General features: G+C 36.3%; 1 protein-coding gene, 1 long non-coding RNA gene and 1 pseudogene across 2 annotated transcripts; all 3 read left to right on the forward strand.

Annotated features, from left to right (window-relative positions):
* The first annotated feature begins 380 nt into the window (after window positions 1-380).
* On the forward strand, window positions 381-1,005 carry LOC120770679 (annotated as a pseudogene).
* A 1,845-nt stretch (window positions 1,006-2,850) lies between these two features.
* LOC120771937 lies at window positions 2,851-3,535 on the forward strand. The gene is made up of 2 exons (XR_005705011.1): window positions 2,851-3,136; window positions 3,207-3,535. It is a non-coding gene; the product is annotated as an uncharacterized LOC120771937 (long non-coding RNA).
* Window positions 3,536-5,650: 2,115 nt separating this feature from the next.
* Window positions 5,651-6,575, forward strand: LOC120771963. The gene is made up of 2 exons (XM_040100298.1): window positions 5,651-5,881; window positions 5,945-6,575. The coding sequence occupies exon 2, from the start codon at window positions 6,050-6,052 to the stop codon at window positions 6,572-6,574; it is 525 nt and encodes a 174-aa protein (XP_039956232.1). The 5' UTR covers window positions 5,651-5,881; window positions 5,945-6,049; the 3' UTR covers window position 6,575.
* Window positions 6,576-13,696: the final 7,121 nt, after the last annotated feature.

Consider the following 13,696-nt stretch of genomic DNA (forward strand, 5'->3'; position numbering starts at 1 on the left):
AAATTCTTATTTTGTTCGATCTGGCCATAATGGAAAATGTTATAAAAAACGCTTATTTTCAGGCGCTCTCACACTGGAATAAGTTGGGCATCCCATTATCCCTGCTGCTCGAAATCAAATGCTTGCTACATATATAGCAATTATCTGCTATACAAACCGAACGATCGGAATCAAGGGCTTGTATGCAAAACTTTCGAATTTGACGTGGTATCTTTACGAAATTTGACATGGATTACTGCTTAAGGTAATAATATAATCTCCGAAAAAATTGTTCAGATCGGATTACTATAGCATATAGCTTCCATACAAACTGAACACATAGTTACCAAAAGATATGCACATGTGAAGGGTATATTAGCTTCGGTGCAGCCGAAGTTAACGTTTTTTCTTGTTTTAATTTATTGTTGTCGTTATTAAAGCAACGACTAGAACGTTTTTCGAATAGAACAGCTGTGGAGCCCGAGACTCCTTTGTCGGTAACATTAATGTAAGTCAATGTGAAATAATTATCACACTGGTATTCTTTAGCGCTTAGCAATTTTAGTTTCTTGTCACAAGGATGAAATTTCAATGGGATTTCTTGGAGTTTTAACCGTTCGGAAAATAATATAAGTATGAAACATGTGACGCTATTTGGGATGAATTAAATGATGTATATTTGTCACCATCAAACTCACACGAACTTAGAGGCATTGAATATAATTTTATGTAAAGACTGGCCTTCCGAATTGCTTGGGAGCAATAGATGGGAGGCACATGCATAAAACAAGTCCAAGAAATAGCGGATCTTTATACTACAATTATGTACAAGAAAACGTTATCATTGTACTAATGGCAGTGTGCGATGCTAAGTACGTGTTCACATATGTAGATGTCGATGGTTTAGGAAGATAAAGTTACGGTGGAATATCTGCCTTTGGAGAGAATTTGCTGAAAGGCACTCGAATAGCTTTCCGTATTATTACAGCGCGACAGTCTTGTTTTAGATACGGTAGTACTTCATAGCTTTTTGAAGAGAAGAAAAAGAAGTAAGTTCCCTTGAATAGTTTAAACCAAGAACAGCTAATTGCTTATCTGCAAATACATTTCAGTGAAATCCTAAAAAAATTAATTTCAAGTAATGCTTCATAATGTTAACTATTTTCATATAATATTATATTTATCAATAAAATACAAAGCTTTTTCTGCGGTATAAAAAAGTTATTCAGAATAATAATGTACAGCTATGGACACATAAACGGCACATTTTTTATATCTTCTTTCTCTGTTACAGTATCATAAATGTGTTACATTTGTTACAGTATCATAAATGTTTTTAATAAATAACAAGTGTTTGGGTTTTTTTAAAAGGTTCATTCTTTGTATTCAATAACAGTACAAAGTGAAGTTGTAATTCATTGTTAAAAAAAAAATAATCATTAAAATGCGAAAGCTTTGATATAATGAGCTGGGCACATAAATGGCACAACCTAAAATAGGTGGACAATTTAAAAAAATGCTCCCCAAACCATAATATTTCCGCCACCATGATTTATCGTCTTCTAAGTGTACCTAGGATTATATTCGTGGCATTTAGGACGATGTAAAAATATTCTGCCATCTGGTCCATTTTTCCAAAAATTTAAGCTTTTCTCTTGATGAGCTTTGGCGAAGATCAGTCGTTTTGAAATTGCCACTTTGATTCAGACGTCTTCTGAAAAGTCTAGAGGATATTTTTAACCACAATGATTGGTTGATGTCAGTCGCTACCTGCCGTGATGATTTAAATGGATAATTTTTGACGATTCTTACTATAACAGCGCCTGTACGGCATCCGTTTTACGTGACCTTTGCTTCCGAATCCTACCTTTGACCAATACTTGGGAATTTTCCATACATGATTTGATTGCGCTGTATACTTTTTTACGAGAAATTTCCATTAGTTTCGTAATTTCGGCCACAAATTATTCTCTATCCTTCTTGTGGAGATCTGGCAGCGCGAGAGATCTGGGAGCGCCTGGAGATTCGGAGAGGAATGAAAATGGCGCGGTTAGGGAGGTCTGTTTTGGTTCGATGAAGTAAAAGGTTGTAGGAAACTGAAGTTGGATGAAATAAAGTTTAAATCAAAATAAATACTGAATTGGTCTTATTACTGGTGGTAAAGGTGAGTTGTTACAGTGGCGACGAGGTAAATTTGTGAAAATCTAAAGGAAAAAAAAAAATGAAATAGGTAAATAGAAGCTGGCATAAAATATGCCGAAGCCCGAAGCAACTGACGTACATACATATGTATGTATATGTAAAAAAAAAGCAGCATACTTATGTAAGTGAACGTCGGCGGGCTAAATGAAAAAAAAAACCAAAAGCACAAGTGGCAAGGAATAGCCACTGGCATATATAAAATATGCCGGCGAGCACGAAAATTGGTCTAATACACCAACGGTCAGAGACCGAAACAACTGACATACATAATTGTAAGTCGTCGAGCTCACTGAGACAATTTTTATTGCAGCGACAATAAATAATTGAAAAACAAAAGCAACTCGCACAAAATGTGCCGGTGAGCAATACAAATCGGAAAAAAAATTACACCAACGATCATAACAACTGGCATAAGTTATGCCGGCGAGAAAAAGCAACTGACATACATACAAATGTACGTTTGTGTGCGTAAACGTATAACATTGTATGTCGGCGAGCAGAATAAGCAAATGAAAATATGCAAAAGCAACTGGTATAAAAAAAAAAAAATAGGCAAGGCGAAATGAATAGGTACGAGTTGATAGCAAAGCATACTCAAACGCATTTTACGTTGCGCCATTGAAATCAAACAACGAGCAGTCAGCTGTTCGTTTGCTGTCACCTAGTACAATAATCCACCTTACGAAGAAGTGTGCCAACGGGCTAAAGAATAATACTAGTGCGAACAAAGAAGTTGAAAGGCAAGACGTATTCACCACATGAGCTGCTGTTAAAATAGCAATAAGTTCGCCGTATTTTGTTTTCTCGACCGCGCTTTGTTGTGTTTTGCACGACAGATTGCAGAGGCAAAATTGCACTTGATTTTGTTCGTATTTCTTTGCGTGTTTGCTATCAGCTGGTGTGAAATCGTCTCGCAATAATTTATGTTCACAATTTTTGAAAGAAAATAAAGTTGGTACTGGAAATTCTGGTGTTATTTGCCATTACAAAATTAAATAAATGTATCTGCTTTATTCTCCCAATAGGATAACAAATATTAGAAGAAAATTTGCTACTTGATAAAACAAAGGCATTCAATCCAAAGCAAATTGAAATCATGAACATAGCGGGCGTACCAGCACTTGTTCGTTCGGAGTGGGAGAAGTGGTACCGGGCCTTTTATCTATACCTGGAAGCCGAGGACATCAAAGATCCTATTAAAAGATAGAATAAACTGTTGCATTTAGGAGGGATGCAGCTTCAAGAGGTTATCTACAATATACCTGGCGCGCTCATAGAACCTGAAGAGAAGAAAGATGTGTTTAGTATTTAGTAGAAAAATTGCAGCAATATTTCTCTCCTAAAAGGAACTCCACTTTTGAACGTCACTTATTTCGATCTTTGAAATCTGAGGTGGGGGAAAACTTCAACAAATTTATTCTTAGGCTAAGAAACCAAGCCGCTAAGTGCCAGTTTGGTGAAACAAAAAACGAAATAATTGAAATTAACTTGAAAGACAAGCTCATGGACACATGGGCACCTACTGAGCTTAAGAAACGCGTATTAGAAAAGGAGCATTCTCTAGGTGAAATAATTGAGATGTGCTTGGTAAATGAGCAAATTAAAACACAATCAGAGACTATGATATTGCCGTCGCAATCTGAAAGCGTAAACAAAATTATACAAGCCGTCGTAAATAAGGAAGGGGAGACAGAGTGCGGTAGATGAGGTCGAAAGGGGCATTTGAGTAGCAGCGCTGGGTGTCCAGCCAAAAATGTGAGATGTAATAAGTGTAACTTTATAGGGCATTTTGCTAAAATGTGTAAGACAAGGGCTCGTAAACGGAAACAGAATGATGAAACAACCAATAAGGTAAAAAGGAAGAAAAATTATGCATCCAAAGTCCACTGTGTTGCAGGGGATTACAAATCTGATGGCGAGCATGATACACTTAACGAATATAATTGTTTTAAAGTATCAGACAACTTCAATGAAGATCTAAATGAGCTAATAGATTGTTTCATTGGTGGTAAAAAAATTTCGATGCTAATTGACTCTGGTTCACGCCACAGTATGGAATATTCGTAGTGAATCAGATGTTCAATTCCGGGCGTACGCGGGAAAAGACCTGCTGAGAGTAAAACTTGTATTTGAGTCGGTTATTGGTATTGATTTGAATTCAAATGTGATTTCTTCATTCTATGTTATTGAGAATGGCAGACAATCACTGTTGGGTAGAGATACGGCCATAAAACTTAAGGTTTTGAAGCTAGGCATCGAGGTAAACGCGCTTGAAAATCGGGTTCCTTTTCCAAAAGTAAAGGGAATACAGATATCCTTGACCATTGACAAGTCAGTTAGACCAGTACAACAACCGCTTAGGCGAATTCCATCTGCAGTAGAGGAGAAGGTTGACCAGAAGTTGAAAGAAGCGTTAGCACAAGATATAACGTAACGGGGCCAAGTGCATGGATTTCACCCATAGTAATTGTATTTAAAGAAGATGGTGACATCCGTTTATGCATAGATATGCGACGTGCAAATAAGGCTATTTTAAGGGAAAACTACCCATTGCCAACATTTTATTCGTTTATGACGCGACTCACAAGAGCGAAGTATTTTTCTAGATTAGACCTCAAGAACGCCTACCACCAATTAGAATTGGACGAACAAAGCAGAGATTCATATTTTTTTATTTCATATTTTGACCCAAAGAGACGTACTCAGGTAATAGCTGACGCAAGCCCAGTGGCGTTGGGCGCGATACTCCTTCAATTCCAAAGTGAGTCACCTCAAGTCATTTCGTTTGCCAGTAAATCCCTGTCAGAAGTGGAACGCCGGTATTCACAGACAGAGAAGGAAAGTTTGGCGTTAGTCTGGGCAGTTGAACGGTTTTATTACTATCTGGCAGGGATAGAATTCGAATTCTTCACGGACCATAAGCCACTAGAAGCAATTTTTAAAACTACATCGAGACCGCCTGCAAGAATTGAGCGCTGGGTTCTCCGTTTACAATCTTTTAAATTTAAAATAATATACAGACCGGGAAAATACAACATTGCTGACACCTTCTCGAGATTATACGTAGGAAACCCCTCTAACACGTTTGATCAATATGGAGAACAGAGTCTTTGTACCATTATTGAAAAGTCGGTGCCTCGAGCTCTCACAATTTTAGAAATTTATCAAGGTAGCTTCTCAGATCCCGAACTCTTAGAGGCAATTAGAAATGTTAAGGAAGATGGTTGGGGCGATAAATCTATTAACAATTTTTTTTTCGCTTGGAGCTATGTGCGGTTGGAAACATGCTTCTACGGGGAACTAAGATCGTTATACCCAAATCGTTGAGATCTCGCGTCCTGGAATTAGCCCACGAAGGTCACCCAGGTGAAACAGTAATGAAAAGAAGAGTTCGATCGAAGGAAGTTGTAAAATTCGTTAAAAACTGCCGCAGTTGCTTACTAGTATCTAAGCCCAACAACACGGCCCCAATGAAAAGACGTACCTTACCGGACGGAACGTGGATTTCCCTCGCAATGGATTTACTGGGACCTTTACCAAACACGAGTACATTTTTGTTGTTATTGACTACTATTCACGTTATCATGAACTGAAATTTCTTAAAAGAATAACTTCAACGGCTATAATAAATTTTCTGGATGAAATATTTTCAAGATTGGGGTATCCAAAATCCATCACTGCTGATAACGGCCGACAGTTTGTAAGTGAAGAGTTCAAGAACTATTGTTTAGAAAATGGGATTGAATTGATTACATCTCCACAGGCAAACGGGGAGGTAGAGAACTTGAATCGATCTTTGCTTAAGCGGCTACAAATTGCCACTGCACAGGGAGAAAACTATAGAAAAGAAATCCAAAAGTTTGCTCTCATGTACAACGTAACCCCACATGGAACAACAGGGAAATCTAAGATTCCATCGCTACAGGACGTCGAAGAACCGTTCCTGGACCTTGAAGCCAGAGATTTAGATTATGGCAATAAAGAAAAAGGGAAAAAGAGAGGGAATGAGGACCGGAGAGCCAAAGAAAGCGAAATAGCAGTTGGAGACAAAGTTCTGGTACGTAATACGATACTCCCAAATAAGCTGTCTACGACGTTTAATGCAGAAGAATTCGAAGTGATTAAACGAACAGGGAATGACGTTGTAGTACGTGGTAATGGCAAAGAGCTACGACGGAATGTAAGCCATTTGAAAAAGCTTCCAGTACCTGAAGTAACAGAAGGTGACAAAGATACAGCAAAGCAGGATACTAATCCACCGTTGAAACTTACTTTGGAAAATATAGGAGGGATGTGGAGATCTGGCAGCGCGAGAGATCTGGGAGCGCCTGGAGATTCGGAGAGGAATGAAAATGGCGCGGTTAGGGAGGTCTGTTTTGGTTCGGTGAAGTAAAAGGTTGTAGGACACTGAAGTTGAATGAAATAAAGTTTAAATCAAAATAAATACTGAATTGGTCTTATTACTGGTGGTAAAGGTGAGTTGTTACACTTCTATTATAGTATGCTTTCCGGATCCCATTTTATATTATTTCTTTCACTGAAATACTTTTTATTATTTATTTTTCAACAACGCAAAAAGTGATGTTCTTAAATTGATATTTGCGTGAGTACTACTTCTGCGAAGTAATTTGCGCCATTTATGTGTCCACTCAAAATCAGCATTGACTACGCATAATTGGTAACGGTAGACAAAAAGCAAAACACAACGGAATATTTGGGCAGTACAGTACAACTCTAGTACAGCAGCAGCAAATTGAATGCAAAATTTTTACATTTTAAACAACTTTAACTTAACCAATTTCAGGATTTAAATGAAATTAAACTTTGTGCCATTTATGTGTCCACAGCTGTATATACTATATACTAGCGGACCCGACAGATGTTGTCCTGTACACACGTCTTTAATCCGAAAATTTCAAACATTTTTCAATAAGCTGTAACAATCTGGACCGTTTTGATGAAAATTATTATTAAAAAGTTATTACAATATCTAACCTCATTATGAGTACATTCATCACAATTCAACCAATCCATAGCGTGTGAGTATGCATATACTGTATGAGTAAAATGAAATCTGGAAGATGTGATAAGCAAAAATTTGAAGTCGTTTTAATTAAAGGTAAAAAAACTTACACTCAAACTATTTTATTTTATAACATGTTATATATTTTTTGTAATTTTTATCGTAATGCCATTGGATGTACAATATTTTTGGTTAATCCTTGAGGAGTATAAACAAACAAATTCGTGAGAGAATTTTTAAGCAAATTTTTAATTTCCTCCCAGTTTGGATTATTCGTCAATGTGATAAAAAGATTTGGTCGGCCGTATACACGTACGTAAGTCATAGCGTTCTGAATATATTCTTGCATATGACTCGGACTACCAATGTATGATGATGGGAGGATGTATGCAGTACCAATGTTGCAGATGTCATTTGTTGCATCTACGTTACCGATGACATACATAGTTGTCTACATGGGAGAATGTTGTTGTCTTCATTAGCACAAATCATGAACCGATATGCACCGATATGTTCATAGCACTAACTGTCTTCATCAGTTCTTCACCTTCAAATGAATATGTTTATAAACTAAACGGAAGTTATTGACTTAAAAAAATGTAAGATAATCTATAATTTGTACCTTCAGTTGTATTCCTTTGTTTAATATTTAAATGATATCCATCTTCTCCTTCCAAAAATATCAACGGATACTGCAAAGCATCGTAAAAACGAAGATTGTCCTGAATTATTTGCATCGTATTATCTCTACATTGTATGCGTATGTCTCGACGTTCACAAAGGTCACTACTGCAATTCAAAAACTATTATAAAATATAATCCCGAAGTTTCACTAGTATACTCCGAATATTTTCGAAAAAATAGGCCGCAGAACTACTGCACTTCATGCAGCGGCTATATAGGTACCAAAACTTTGAGGATCGTTTACTCGAAACTAACTTTTTTTATCCAGCCGTCAAATTGCGAGCGCATTATTTAAGCGATTTATTTGAACGAAAGTGGATTTTATTGACAATTTTATACTCAAGTGCGTGACAGAGAGCTTTTCCGAGAAAAATGGCATTTTGACAGTGGGTTAACCGGAGTAAAAATGAAACCATGGCACTTGATTAAAAAAAAATACTTTTTTGATTTTAGATAAGAAGCCTAGTAGTTGACGGCCGCAATAAATGTCAATAGTTGATACTCCCGCCATTTTTTATTTTTTTTGACATAAAATAATTTTTATTTTGTAGTTCAATAATACCTTTATATGCAAATATTTGGATGTGATCGGATTTTATTTTCCTTTAATAAAAGTGGAAAAAGTTAGATTTTTTACGGTATTAGAGGCACCGCCCTCTTAATGACAATTACGTAGTTGTCGGTTTGCAGTCTGTTAGAAAGAGCCTTGAATAATTGTTCCAATTGGTTATGGTTTTTCAAAAGCGATTCTAAAATGTCCACGATTTCTCGTTCCTCCATCTGCTCTATATGGTTGTAAGCGCAGCGTGTAAATTTGAAAAAATTTTGGATCCGCATCAGGCATTGGAAGCAATGAACTGATTCGATGCTACACTTGACCTTTAATCTTGGATAAAGATTCAAAATTCCAAATATGTTCATGATGAACAATTTTTTTTTTTGCTCCAAATTACGTCATATGGAAGCATGAATTAAATTTTCCGCAAAAACAATTTCGATTGAGATGTGGTTCCAGCTAAAAGTGTTTTTAAAGGCTCCGGTGGTACTTATATTGAGCGGTGGCAATTAAATTTTCCAAGATGCGCAACAAAAACCAGCTGATTCACCTTTGTACTTGAAAACATGACAATGTTGACACTCTTTGTCCGTACTACCGATCGTGATTAATGGATGTGAGGAAAAGTTTCCTTCAGAATCATATTCAAACGCGAGACGGTTGCGTTCCGAGTACGTCGACCAATATTTCCTGCCTTTACACGAAGACGTGGCATTTTTCTTTAAAAATAAGAAACTGTTAAATAATACACAACGATTATGAGTTACTTATTAAAGATGAAATTTTAATGAAGTAACTTAAAAGATTTATTGTAACAAATTTTGGGTAAAAAACTTGTGATTTTATATCACTGCATTCTTTTATTTATTATTTCCAAAAATGAAGACGTTTAGATTTGATAAACAAATGATAAGAAATAAACTCACTTGGATTCCGCAATAAATTCGCAAAATGTAAAGTTCTTTCCGCACACTTCAAAACTCTTCGAACACTAATTATATTTTGATTAGCACACGACTTAAAATCACACAATAATAACACAAAACTACGAAATATTTTTCTCAATTCGATCGCAGCACCAACTGTCGGGATTAACTAAAATTAAAATAGAATAATATTGAATATTCGATACTTTTTTCAACGGTACCTTCATACCGCGGCGCCAAAGAAATCGGAATTGTGTCATTTCGGTATATAATTTATGCACCTAAAGGCGCCTTCTTTTCCGTTGTGTTTTACCAAAAACGCGTAAATTATTGCGATGCTTATCCCGTTATTACAATAATGTGCAGCAACAATAACCTTATAAAACTTCTGCTTTCCGATTTTTCAATATTTATCTTTCCTGTATTTTTAAATATGTACGGATATTTAGTATAAAAGTACTCTTAAAGAGAACAGAACATATTCGCTTTGCGGCTTACGCTACACCGCTAATATCATGTTCAGACCGACACTTAATCACACGATTTCGGCTGCTGAGTAGTTTTGCCCACTAATCTTATAAATTTAAAGATTTCGCCATAAAAAAATGACAGTTCAAAACCACTTCATCGAAGTGATTTGAAACTAATCCACTCTAAATATTTTGGTGCGACTCTGGTTTTGCGGCATCACATTCGTTTAATCCCAGCTGATTTTGACACTACAAACTGTCAAAATTTTAAACATGGAAACTTAAAGATAAAAAAGACAAAAAAGATAAAAAATCAAGAAATTGCCGGTTAATACAAATAAAAATACAAAATAAATAAAAATGAAAAAATTTGAGAAAAAGAAGAGGGTTATGTGGAGCGAGGCTGCCAAGGCTAGGCGACAGCTTCGTTCCACAAGAAAAACATGCATATGTTTACACGTCCACCGAAATAAAGACTTAACTTCATAATTTCACTAACAAATACAGGTAGGTAATAAATTATGAGGTAAACATACAATATTGAATATCTTTTTTTTTAATTTTTTGGGAAGAAAAGCAGAAAATTGGCCCATCGGGTGGCTCCCCGGGTCTTTGGAAGCACTATGAAATGGTACACCCAACAGTAGGCGGCTGGAAGACTTTTCGTTCCGCCGAACTTTTGCAGGACAGCATTGTGGGTAAGTTTCAAGCGCATTGGAGTAGGTGCCATAAATCGTAAGAAAATGAAAAACGTTTATGGAATTTTTCTTTACACTTTTATTTGTTTGCTCTATTTTCAGTTGATATGGACCCAATCTATGTGGAGGCCGATATGGAAGGAGGGTCGCCGCAAAGGAAATGAAAGACCCTTTCATTGACTTTTTTCGTCGCCAAAAATAGGTTTAAGAAAAGTTAACCTTTAGTTCTAAGATATATGTATGTATAAATAATATGTGAGTATGAATACAAATATAAATATGAATGTGAACATAAATATAGATATAAATAAATTAAATATAAATGAATATAAAAATATATAAATATAAAATTTAGAAATATCTGTTTTTTTGTATTTGAATTAAATTACACTGAGGAACATTTTTGGGATTATTGTCTGAGGGGTGAGAAATTCCAAGTCAGGGTGATTGTACTAGGTCAGTATAGTAAAACCCTCAAAGGGTTTGGCGTTCGTATGTGTCAGTTTTTTTTTATGACCTTTTAATTTTTTTTCCTTATCTTGAAGTTTTTTCGCTTAGTTGTAACATTTTGGCAAAAACGTAGTTTAACATAACTCGCGAACCACTATTATCTATTTTTCCAATCCATTAGACGGTTGTAGCAGCTTTTACACACTATATTTGGTACCCAATTTTCGTTCACTATAACATAAGAAAAAATTTAAAAGGTCATAAAAAAAACTGACACATACGAACGCCAAACCCTTTGAGGGTTTTCCTATACTGACCTAGTACCATCACCCTGACTTGGAATTTCTCACCCCCCAGATTAGCTGTTGTACTGTGAAATTTAAAAGGTCATAAAAAAAACTGACACTTACGAACGCCAAAAGCTTTGAGGGTTTTACTATACTGACCTAGTACCATCACCCTCACTTGGAATTTCTCACCCCCCAGATTAGCTGTTGTACTGTGTTATGAAATATGATATGTAAACATGGATCGGTTGCTGGTAGAGATTTAACAATATTTCAATGTTGAATGCAATAACTCACGGAAATGCGAACACTTGTCTTATTTCCTCTGCTCTTGGGTTAACATTTCTACAAATGTTAGACACGTTTTCTGGCAGCTGTCAAGTTTCGTTTGCGATCTGTTGTGCTGCAATCCACTTTTAATTAATTTCATCATTTAAAAAGTTGTGGAAAACGAAGCGTGTCGTGTTGACCATGTGGTTATCCAAGCCTTTACCAACCCGTTTAACCTTCCTATACTCGCGTGTTGGTCTGTGAGACCGACGAAACACATTTTTATACCCTGAACAGGGTATATTAAGTTTGTCACGAAGTTTGTAACACCCAGAAGGAATCGTCGGAGACCCTATAAGGTATATATGTAAATGATCAGTATGTCGAGCTGAGTCGATTTAGCCATGTCCGTCTGTCTGTCTGTCCGTCTGTCTGTATATATACGAACTAGTCTCTCAGTTTTTAAGATATCGTTTTGAAATTTTTCAAACGTCTTTTTCTCCTCAAGAAGCTGCTCATTTGTCGGAACGGCCGATATCGGACCACTATAACATATAGCTGCCATACAAACTGATCGATCGGAATCAAATGCTTGTATGGAAAACTTTCACATTTGACAAGATATATTCACGAAATTTGGTATATGTTATTTTCTAAGGCAATAATGTAATCTCTAAAAAACTTGTTTAGAACGGATTACTATAGCATATAGCTTCCATACAAACTGAACACATAGTTACTAACAGAAATGCACATGTGAAGGGTATTTAGCTTCGGTGCAACCGAAGTTAACGTTTTTTCTTGTCGTTATTATTTTTATGCAGATAAATCCTAAGAAGTTGAGTTCCTTGCTAGCTGCCGGATTTGTGGTTAACTTCGTTTTAGAGCACGTCGCGCGTTCGGGCGAAACACACGTGTTGTAGCATTCATCACCAATCGGTCCACGAGACCGAAGCGAGTATAGGTGTAACTTTTTGTGTAAGTATTAATATAATTTATTTCGTGCATTTGTATATTTTTACGGACTTTGATTACTTTATAAAGTACATATAGTAAAATATATGTACATATGTATGTTGCTCTATATTATATTTGGACCAATTTTATCATTATTTTTTAGGTTTTAATTCATATCAAAATGGACGATGATCAAATCGGATTGTTGCTGGAAGAATTAAGTTCTAGCTCAACCTATGAAGACGAAAATGACAGTGAGGTGGAAGATAACGTGGAGGTACAAGAAGAGACATACGATACCGAGCAAGACGATGACAATGACGAGATGTCTGAGGAAGAACATAATGAACGATCCCATGATTTTTACTTAGGAAAAGATGGACAGACAAGGTGAAATAAATCTCCTGCCTCAAACCCAACTAGGCGACGTGCTAGAAACATAGTTACTCAACTTCCAGGCGCTAGAGTAGAAGCTAGAAATTTGAAGGAACCGGGTGAGCTGTGGCGACTTTTTTTCGGAGGGCACTATCAACCTGATAGTAAAGTACACTAATGAACAAATTAATCGCATGAAGCATAATTTCACAAGAGAGAGAGACTGCGCCGATACAGACAATATTGAAATTGAAGCTTTTTTACGCCTTTTACTGTTTGCTGGAGCCAGAAGGAACGCTCGTCTAAATGCCAAAGATTTTTTCAGAACTGACGGGTCATCCCCGGAGATATTTCGATTGACTATGGGATTATCCAGGTTCTTTCGTTGACAGATGCCAAAATGTTTTATACCCATACCATGGAAGTTTACGTTGGGAAGCAACCAGACGGTCCAAACCAAGTTGATAACTCCGCTTTGGCTTTGGTTTTGCGATTGAGTGAAAATATTCACAATACTGGGCGTAATATCACATGTGATAACTTCTTCACTAGTATTCCATTGATAGATAAGCTTGAGTCTCAACACAAATTGACAGTTATTGGGACGATTCGTAAAAACAAACGAGAATTGCCTAAACATTTCACAGAAATACGAGGAAGAGCCGAAAAATCTAGTTTATTCGGGCACCGAGGCAATTGCAGTCTTGTATCCTATGTACCAAAAAAAAAGGCAAAAATTCCTTCTCGTATCCAGCATGCACGATGATGCCCAGATCAATGACGATACAGGTAAACCGGAAATTATAATGGACTACAATA

The sequence above is a fragment of the Bactrocera tryoni genome, chromosome 3 (assembly GCF_016617805.1).
Source record: "Bactrocera tryoni isolate S06 chromosome 3, CSIRO_BtryS06_freeze2, whole genome shotgun sequence".
In the NCBI taxonomy this organism is placed as follows: Eukaryota; Metazoa; Arthropoda; class Insecta; order Diptera; family Tephritidae; genus Bactrocera; species Bactrocera tryoni.

Bases quoted from the DNA above. Each gene is read 5' to 3' on its own strand.
- LOC120771963 (XM_040100298.1), top strand. From the start codon at position 6,050: ATGTACAACGTAACCCCACATGGAACAACAGGGAAATCTAAGATTCCA.